This window comes from Notolepis coatsorum (assembly GCF_963971535.1).
Source record: "Notolepis coatsorum genome assembly, chromosome: 1".
Classification (NCBI taxonomy): Eukaryota; Metazoa; Chordata; class Actinopteri; order Aulopiformes; family Paralepididae; genus Notolepis; species Notolepis coatsorum.
Genome location: NC_140165.1, coordinates 313,034,148 through 313,044,053, shown reverse-complemented (window position 1 = coordinate 313,044,053; position 9,906 = coordinate 313,034,148). Strand labels below are relative to the sequence as shown.

General features: G+C 43.7%; 1 protein-coding gene across 2 annotated transcripts; it reads left to right on the top strand.

Moving 5' to 3' along the window:
• The first annotated feature begins 668 nt into the window (after window positions 1-668).
• On the top strand, window positions 669-5,071 carry LOC311238878 (cold-inducible RNA-binding protein B-like). 2 transcript variants are annotated; one of them, XM_084327076.1, is made up of 2 exons: window positions 669-752; window positions 3,661-5,071. In XM_084327076.1, the coding sequence occupies exon 2, from the start codon at window positions 3,720-3,722 to the stop codon at window positions 4,155-4,157; it is 438 nt and encodes a 145-aa protein (XP_084183202.1). In that variant the 5' UTR covers window positions 669-752; window positions 3,661-3,719; the 3' UTR covers window positions 4,158-5,071. The 2 variants fall into 2 exon arrangements, with proteins under 2 accessions (XP_084183202.1, XP_084183203.1); XM_084327077.1 differs by having other exon boundaries at window positions 683-752; window positions 3,664-5,071.
• Window positions 5,072-9,906: the final 4,835 nt, after the last annotated feature.

Genomic DNA, 9,906 nt, shown 5'->3' with positions numbered 1-9,906 from the left:
GATTCAGACAAGTAGTAGCCTAACTTATAATTAACTTATAATTAATTCAAGGCCGGGCGATTGAGGTGGTTACTGAATAAAATTATTTGGACTCTCTATTTAAATAGATCCTCAGTTAAAGGAAATCCTTCCTGAATGGCTTCTACCTGAAGGCTTTCCAATTACATTTGGTGAACTATCCATTTGACTCAACTCAATTTACCCAAAATGATTGTTTACCTCTAATTCTAAAGGTAACTAATCAGGTTGAATGTGTTCCTATGCACTGGTTTCTTAGTTGTTATCTGTACCCCCTAAAGTCAATTGTCACTGAATTATTTATTGAATCTCTTTTGTATTGACATCTGGTTCAGACATTAATTCTCCAGACATGAACAGCCCAGTCTAAGCAGGCTCGTTGAGGTGTCCAGTAAGGTCGTAGGAGTGATCCAGGCCAAGTTCAGACCTTTTTCAATTTATGTAATTGTAGAGGGTTTGAAAATGCCTCCATGTAAAGTTTTATACAAAAACATACACCCCCTATTTTTTTAGATTATTCACAACTACTCTAACAGTCATTTACTTTTGAATGAGATGCTACATCTTATTAGACTTCCAAGTCAGTAGATGGCGCTCCAGCGCTCCTGTGAGTGATAGAGGAAATCAGTATAGTCTTGGCTCCCAAGCATGCGCACTTGCGCAGTAAGAATAAACCGCTGCCAGCAGAGCCAGGCTAGAAGAAATAACGTGTCGTGTCTATTCTCCATTCACAGGTAATACAATAATGATCTAAAACATTCCTAAAGATGTTTAAAAACGAATGTGAACTGTCGGTGACATGTTATGTAACGTTTTGAGTGTGTACATGAACATGTTTGGACGAGTAGTTTTAAATGAATAATTGCTAACTGTTAGCTAGCGTGTTACACCGACGGTACGCCATGTGGGTGCGCGCATGTGAACGTGTGTGTAAGAGCGTGTTACCGTCAATGTGTATTTGAGCTAAGGTTATGTAGCTAGTAACGTGTATTCAATTTCGGATGTGTACTATTGGTTTTTGTGACTGTTCTGACTACAGGATTAGGTATTACGTTTGTATTTAAGTAAGAATATATAGATGGCGATGCAAAAGGGTTTATTGGTTGCACTTCAAGGGTACTACGACTATGCTTGCACCTCATGGTACCAAAGCACCTCAAAGGCGCTAAAAACAAAATTACAAACATCTCAAAACTAACTGGTCAGACTACTGCTTGACCTTACTCCTAGAACCCACCTCACCCCTGCCCACTTTGACAACCTAGGATGGCTTATAGTAGAAGGACAGAGTACAGCAACTTGCAATGGGCCTGGTCTACAAGATACACTACATGACCAAGGTACCCATGTACATGTCAAAATACTTCCCAACGGTCAGTGAATACCATGATCACAACACCAGAGGGAGCTCCACAAATCATGTTAAACCCAGATTCGGCTCAAACACGTTTCGCAATTATGCCACATCAATGTGGAACGCCCTACCCAAAGCTGTAAAGGAATGTGAATCACTACCCACTTTCAAAAACACTCTCAAAGAACACCTACGGGAGACTGCAATTAGAAACTGGCCCCTACAAATGTCCTAACCCAGTTGTACAGTAAATGACCAAGTATGGCTTTGTCAGTATTCCAATGTACAGTGTACAGTGTCCCCTACCCAACCCTCCCCCCACCTCCAATGTACAGTCCCCCCCCCCCCCACCCACCCAACCACACCCCACCTACCCAACCTCCTCCAATGTACAGTTTCTACGTCAAATGTATACACTCTTTTTCTGGACACTTTTTGTATCACAAACGGTACTGTATTTGCAAATCTGGTACGTCATAAATGTATAGATGTAGCAGTACTCTCTATCTGTATGTCGTGTGTGTCATATATGTTAGAATGATCAATCAAGGATACAGATTGAATTTATGCCAAAAGGTTTTTATTGTTTTGCACTATTTCGTTTCCTAAAGAATACATTTGAAGATTGTATTTTTGTATGATTTGGTTTATTATATTATTGTACAATAATAATTACAAAGTAAATTGGAGTATTGGAATGTTAAAGGAATATTTTGTCAGAATAAACCACTCCCAGTAGAGCGAGGCTAGAAGAGATAACGTGTCTATTCATCATTAATAGCCCCTTTCGGGTCCGATGCACGCCAACAAGGTTGGACGAGTGAACAGTCCCTTATACCTTCATAGAAAAATCCCACAATTAACTCCTCAGCAAAACGCTCGTCGTACAACTTGTACAAGTATCGCAGAGAAATTTCAAAGGTACTCGGTTGCACAAGGGTTTCGGACAGGCGTGCATCACAGACCCGAAAGGGGTTACATCATTCACAGATCCACAGCGCACCCTTGTCTGTATCGCTTGTGCCGACTCAGATTCCCCTAGGTCTGAGGCCGGTAACATAAGCCCTGCCCCTTTTCTTTATCCAATCACAACTGTTGCTTCCCTTGGACAAACTGTTTTGTCAGAGGAAAGCAACAGTTGTGATTGGAGGATCAGGAAAAGAGGGCAGGGTTTGAGGTCAATTCATAGACCACTACACTTCCGCGTTACATTGAAATCAGGGAGGAGATTGCGGGGCCCGGGGGGTCAAATGAATGGATGTGGACGAGAGCCGTGATGGAAGTGGTTGCCGATACGGCTGTGGGGGTGCTAGAGACATGATCGAATAGACGTTTATGCGCCTCGCTCTCCTGAACACGGCGTGACCCATAACTAATCGATCAGAACTAAATCGGCAGAGAAAAAGCCCATTTTAAAGCACCTATTCCGCATGGACATGCGCAGAGTGCCCATGGAGTCTGGACGACGCGAGATGACGCTCGAATGAATGTGGACTGTTATATCAGAGGGGGGAGCTTCGGTGGCCAATGTCCTTTCAGCCGAACAGGATAATGAAAAAATGATCCCACTAAATGGCCAGACGCGTCTTATGGCGACATCTACAATTACCTCATTGAGTCTACAGGTAGACTAATGTTTATATTTAAGTGCAGCGGTCTGTAGCCACTTACATGACCATCGAAGCTCCCCCCTCTGATGGAACAGTCCACATTCATTCGAGCGTCATCTCGCGTCGTCCAGACTCCATGGGCACTCTGCGCATGTCCATGCAGAATAGGTGCTTTAAAATGGGCTTTTTCTCTGCCGATTTAGTTCTGATCGATTAGTTATGGGTCACGCCGTGTTCAGGAGAGCGAGGCGCATAAACGTCTATTCGATCATGTCTCTAGCACCCCCACAGCCGTATCGGCAACCACTTACATCACGGCTCTCGTCCACATTCATTCATTTGACCCCCCCGCAATCTCCTCCCTGATTTCAGAATCCCGGAAGTGTTACGGTGGTCTATCAGAGGCTTTGATTCTATTCTGGTCTTAACTGATGTTCCAAAGGGAATTCTAACTCTTGCCGCCACTCAGGCCCAGAAATTAAATGTAGGCTGTCAACCATTCCTTCTGGCCATAATTGGGTTAAATCTGCACTGCCCTACAAAAACAAACCATTACCATAACACGCCCAATTGTCAGTCATCTAAATAACCATGTACTATTGCCAACTAAGGAATGTACCTCACCTATATTACTTTACTACCTACTATGCTAATTATGTCTCACCTCTTCACTTGCAGCAGCACCGCACAGGTCCTCCATTTGCCACGAGTTTGCTACTGTAGCTTACAGACAAAAGATGTCCGACGAGGGAAAACTTTTCGTTGGCGGACTGAGCTTCGACACCACCGATGACTCGTTGGCGGCAGCGTTCTCAAAGTACGGAAACGTCGCCAGATGCGACGTGATCAAAGACAAAGAGACTGGAAGGTCTCGCGGCTTCGGCTTTGTTACATATGAAAACCCACAGGACGCCAAAGATGCGATGGATAAAATGGACGGCAAGACGTTGGACGGCAGAGAGATTCGTGTGAATGAAGCAGGGCAGGGTGGCGGCGGCGGCAGAGGTCGCGGTGGTGGAGGATACGGAGGCGGAGGAAGCTATGGCGGCGGGAGAGGCGGTGGAGGATACGGCGGTGGAGGTGGTAGCTACGGAGAGCGTAGCAGCTATGGAGGCGGTGGAGATAGGAGTTACGGCGGTGGTGGATACAGAAGCGGCGGTGGATACAGGGAGTAGTTGGAAGCGGGGGTAGCTACTGGGAGCGCTCTGGATCATACAGCTATGCTGCACACGAGAAACTCTCCCCGATTCAAGATCATCCATCGACTGGCTGTATTTAAAATATGCGCTCCCTTAGGAAATGTCCATGTGTTGTTGACCCGATTCTCTTTGTAGTATGTTGTTGCAGTAGCTCAAGCGTCATGCAAATGTAGCCATAGTTTTGGCCATTCATTGACAAACCATGTTTAAACTCAAGTTGAAGATTTCTTTCCTACTTGAGGGCAATTGTTCTCACAGCTTTTTTTTCTAACCTTGCACCTATTAACTAAGTACAATATCTGATTTGATTGGTGCCGTTAAATGAGAAATTGGAAAACTCAGAAATTGAAATGATCTAATTTTTTTTCTTTCTTGTCAACCAGGATTTTGAAGCACCATTCCTACCTCGCACTGTTAAGCAACTCTTGTTTTCCCCTGGATGTAGGGGAAATTCAATAGGGCTTTACTTTTGTTTGAGTTATCCTTCATTTTAATGCTTGTCCAACCTACCTCCTGCCAAGTTATTGAATGAGAAATCCATTTAGTAGCTCAAACAGGCTTTTGGGTTTCATAGTACATTCCGGCAGCAATGCCTCAGCCATGTAATTTTTTTTAATCTTAAATATAGATTAGCAGAGGGTCCTGTATGTTCAGTTTCCCAAAAGTTAATTCCTTTCATACTGGTGAAATGCACGCCTAATGTAGTCTGCTGTTCAATGTGTTTTTTTGCTTTGCTCAACGGCTGCATTTTAAATGTGCTGTTAGAATGGACTGAACTTGTATAAGTGATCGACGTCTAACTTCTCTCACCGATTATAAAACTCGGAATGAGAGCATTTTTGTACTTTCTGTTCTTTGTATCAACATTAAAGCTTTTTTTTTTAAATATATATACTGTCAGTCTACTAAACGATTCATGGGAAATAAAAAGTCTCAACACTGTTTGATTTACAATGTTACTTATCCTTAGCTGCCACAATTGTTCCCTTCCTGCTGACTTGTACAGAACTTGTACGTTGTTTTGGATAAAAGCGTCGGCTAAATGTATGTAGGGCAGTGCAGTTCTCGACAATTGTCTCTCTTGCCTGTAGTTAACGTTTAACAGCCAGACGAGGGTCAATATACGTATTTGAACTGAGTGAATATGGCGGCGCTGACTCAAGGTCACTGAGAAATGATGACATCGGTGTTTGAATATGTTGATGGGACCTAGGACTCCGGGATCCTAAAAGAGAATATACCGGTATACATTTGAGGGGGATGAAACTGTACACTGGGGGGTTTGGACATTTACGGGGGCCAGTTTCGAATTGTAGTCTCCCGTAGGTACTGTTTGAGGGCGGTTTTGGAGGTGGGTAGGGCGTTCCACATTGTTGTGGCATAATTGCGAACCGTGTTTAGTCCCTAGTTTGAGCAGAATCTGGGTTGAACATGATTTGTGGAACTCCCTCTGGTGTTGTGGTCGTCGAATTCACTGACCTTTGGGAAGTATTTTGACATGTACATGGGTATCTTAGTGGTGTAGTGTATCTTGTAGACCAGGCCCATTGCAAGCTGCTGTACTCTGCCATCCTAGGATGTCAAAATGGGCAGGGGTGAGGTGGGTTTTAGTAAGGTCAAGCAGTAGTGACCAGTTTGTTTTGTGATGTTTGTAGTGTTTTTTTTTTTGTGTGTGCCTGAGGTGCTTTGGTACATAGCATAGTCGTACCCTTGAATGAGTGCTCCTGTTGAAGGCACTAAAGCACTCAACACTTTGATGAACATTGTTACTCAGCTGATAGAGTTGTACCCTTCCTGCTGTCTTGTTGTACAAAACTTGTAGTCGCTTTGGATAAAAGCGTCTGCTAAATGACTACAAACATCACAAAACAAACTGGTCAGACTACTGCTTGACCTTACTCCTAAAACCCACCTCACCCCTGTCCATTTTGACAACCTAGGATGGCTTAGAGTAGACTAGCGTACAGCAACTTGCAATGGGCCTGGTCTACAAGATACATTAAACCACTAAGATACCCATGTACATGTCGCGGTACTTCCCAAAGGTCAGTGAATTCTACGACCACAACACCAGAGGTACTTCCACAAATCATGTTCAACCCAGATTCGGCTCAACACGTTTCGCAATTATGCCACAACAATGTGGAACACCCTACCCACAGCCGTAAAATAATGTGAATCCATTCCCTACCCACCTTCAAAACCGCTCTCAAACAGCACCTACGGGAGGCTGCCATTCGAAACTGGCCCCGGTAAATGTCCAACCCAACCCCCTCCAATGTACAGTTTCTTCCCCCTCAAATGTATATATTCTCTTTTCGAATCTCTATCTCTTAAACAGTTCTGTATGTTGTGTATGTCATAAATGTCATGATGAATTGAAAATGGGGGGGACCCTGATGTAAACAAGACAAGTCTTTCTCTGGTCTGCATCCCCTTAACAATTGTGTGTATCGAGCCGTACTGTATTGTACCCATTCTGCAATCTGTTAATAAAGTTTTCAATCAGGACCAGAGAGGAAGACCTGTTCTGCTGCCTGCAGTGAGACTGTCTGCAGAACAGCCAGGGCCTGTATGATGGGACTACCAAAAAAAAAATCAAATATAACTATACCTGCGTAGGACAGGTCTCCATCTTTGATTCGTTCAGACATTTACGGGGGCCAATTTCGAATTGCAGCCTCCCGTAGGTGCTCTTTGAGAGCGGTTTTGAAGGTGGGTAGAGATTAAATTTTTTTTTTACGGCTGTGGGTAGGGCGTTCCACATTGATGTGGCATAATTACGAAACGTGTTAAGTCAAGTTCCTTGTTTGAGCCGAATCTGGGTTGCACATGATTTGTGGAACTCCCTCTGGTCTTGTGGTCGTGGTATTTACTGACCTTTGGGAAGTACCTCGATATGTACATGGGTACCTTAGTGGTGTAGTGTATCTTGTAGACCAGGCCCATTGCAAGTTGTTGTACTCGTCTACTCTAAGCCATCCTAGGTTGTCAAAATGGGCTGGGGTGAGGTGTGTTCTAGGAGTGAGGTTAAGCAGTAGTCTGACCTGCTATTGTGTGTGACCGGCAAGCGGACATTTGTTTGGGGAAACTTCTGACGGCTTGGGGAAGGAGGGGAGCTACCAGCTTGTTCAGTTTGTTGGTGGGGCTGCTGAGAACATTCGCTAGAAGTGTATCTTTTTTGGGTTATAGGGTGAATGTCATTGCTCCACTCTTGTCTGAGTCCCTGGGCCAGGCTCCTCGAGGAGGAGAGGTTGGCATATGGAAGTATAGGAGCGGATGTGGGCAGCGGTGGCCTAAAGGTTAGAGAAGCAGGTTTGTGACCAGAAGGTCGCCGGTTCGATCCCCCGGACCGGCAGGACAAATCTGGGCTGGGGAAGTGAATGAATAACTCTCTCCCATACCCTTAACACCAACCGCTGAAGTGCCCTTGAGCAAGGCACTAAACCCCCAACTACTCCAGTGGAATTGCTCAGTGGCCAACAGTGTCAGACTGTGGTTGTACTGGGCAGCTCCCAGGTGTGAATGGAACTGTGTGAATGTGAAGCAGGGCGTAGCTGAAAAATAGCATCCGTGCTCCGCGAACCTACCCTGGGTAAATAAAACATTTTTAAAAATGTAATAATCGGCAGTTTGTCTGCAATCTCCTCCGATAGTGACAGTGATGGGGGAGCAGGTTTGGCTGAAAACTCTGGCAGGAAAGGAGACAGATAGTGTCAGTATGGAGTATAGTGAGGGGGAGCCCAGGGGAGAAGGAAGGGAAAGGTGGAGGAAAGGAGCAGGGAAAAGGAGGGGAATGGCCATAAGAGAAAGAAAAAGGAAGGAAGTAGACCAAGTGGGTCTGAGGGTAGGGTAGATTTTCTGAACGTAGTGGTGAGATTTGAGGGAGAAGAGGGAGTTAAAAAAAATCGGGCCATTAAAGTTAACAAAACTCATAAAGCAATTAGGAGAAGTGGAGTACGCAAAAGTGTTGAGAGATGGAAACTTGCTTTTAGGATGTAGAAATATAGAGCAGGTGGAGAAGGCAAAGGTATTGAGTAGTATTGGAAATCAATATTTCCAGAGTAATAAGAGTTGGGGAGAAGAGGGATGGTGGGTGAAAGGGGGTCATTTCTGGAATACCAATCGAAGTTACTATGGAGAAGCTGGTGGAAAATTTAAAGGGAGACAAACGTAATAGGGGTGTTAAAAAAACGCGGATAGAATTAAAAGGGGAGCAGAGAAGATAGAGACTGAGACCATTTTTAGTGACTGATTTAGTTCGCAAAATGCGACCAAAGCACTCTGGAGCTATGCTTTATGTCTCCACACACGGCCGTTTGTCATGTTTCACGAGCTGTTGTTGGGTGTATACGTAGCTACCTTGGGCTACTTCTGTAAAAAATACGTACTTTTCGCACTATAAGCCGCACCTGACTATAAGCCGCAGCAGCTAAATTGAATGATGTGTACATATATAAGCCGCACTGGACTATAAGCCGCATGTGTTTTAATGTTTAATTACCATATGTAAGGAGTGGAGCCTGCGGCTTAATTTGACTCAACACGGGAAACCTCACCCGGCCCGGACACGGAAAGGATTGACAGATTGATTGCTCTTTCTCGATTCTGTGAGTGGTGGTGCATGGCCGTTCTTATATTGAGCTTTAAGTTCCCACCTCTACAGAGAATGACTCCCATTGGGACACAATACTGTCGGACAAATAACAAGAATTAACTCATTTGTATTAAGTTTAGCAAATAAGGGAACAGATAAATAACATTTCAATGCAGTAAAAAAAGCAATATTTCGATTTTCGGGTTTTGTCCACATATAAGCCGCACCGTTATATAAGCCGCAGGGTCGAAAAATGGGGGAAAAAGCCGCGGCTTATAGTCCGAAAAGTACGGTACTCTCTTTTCTGGACTCTTTTTGTATCACAAACAGTACTGTATTTGCAAATCTGGTATGTCATAAATGTATAGATGTAGCAGTACTGTCTATCTGTATGTCATGTATGTCATATATGTTATGATGAATTGAAAATGGGGGACCCTGATGTAAACAAGACGAAAGTCTTTCTCTGGTCTGAATCCCCTTAAAAATTTTATGTATTGAGCTGTACTGTACTGTACCCATTCTGCAATCTGTTAATAAAGTTGTCAATCAATCAATTCAAAACCGACACTCTGGAACAAGCTCCAACTCAACTTAAAATCTGCAAGCACTCTACAGACTTTTAAGGCCATGCTCAAAACCCACCTTTTTCGCCATAAAAAAATCCATGAGATAGTTTTTGTATTGTAGTATGACTGGTGTCCGTTCTCTGTCTGCTTGGTTGGCCTGCATGCACTTTTTTCTGTTCCTGTCTTTCTGTTTTTCTTTCTTTCCCGGCCAGCGCCCCGGGCCGATGTAACTATTGGTTGAGGGGTGCAATATAAATAAATGTATCATATCATATCACAGGGCCATGGGCCTACTGGCCTGATTTTATATATTGCTGTGAAGTTATGAATAAATCCAGGACTAATCAAAAGCCACAGTCTAGATTGATTTTTAGAGAGAAGTAATCTGAGAAACGATAAACTTTTACTGGAAATTGTGACGTTAATACAAGAGTTTTGCCTTGAGGGTGAGATTCAGACAAGTAGTAGCCTAACTTATAATTAACTTATAATTTATTCAAGGCCGGGCGATTGAGGTGGTTACTGAATAAATTATTTGGACTCTCTATTTAAATAGATC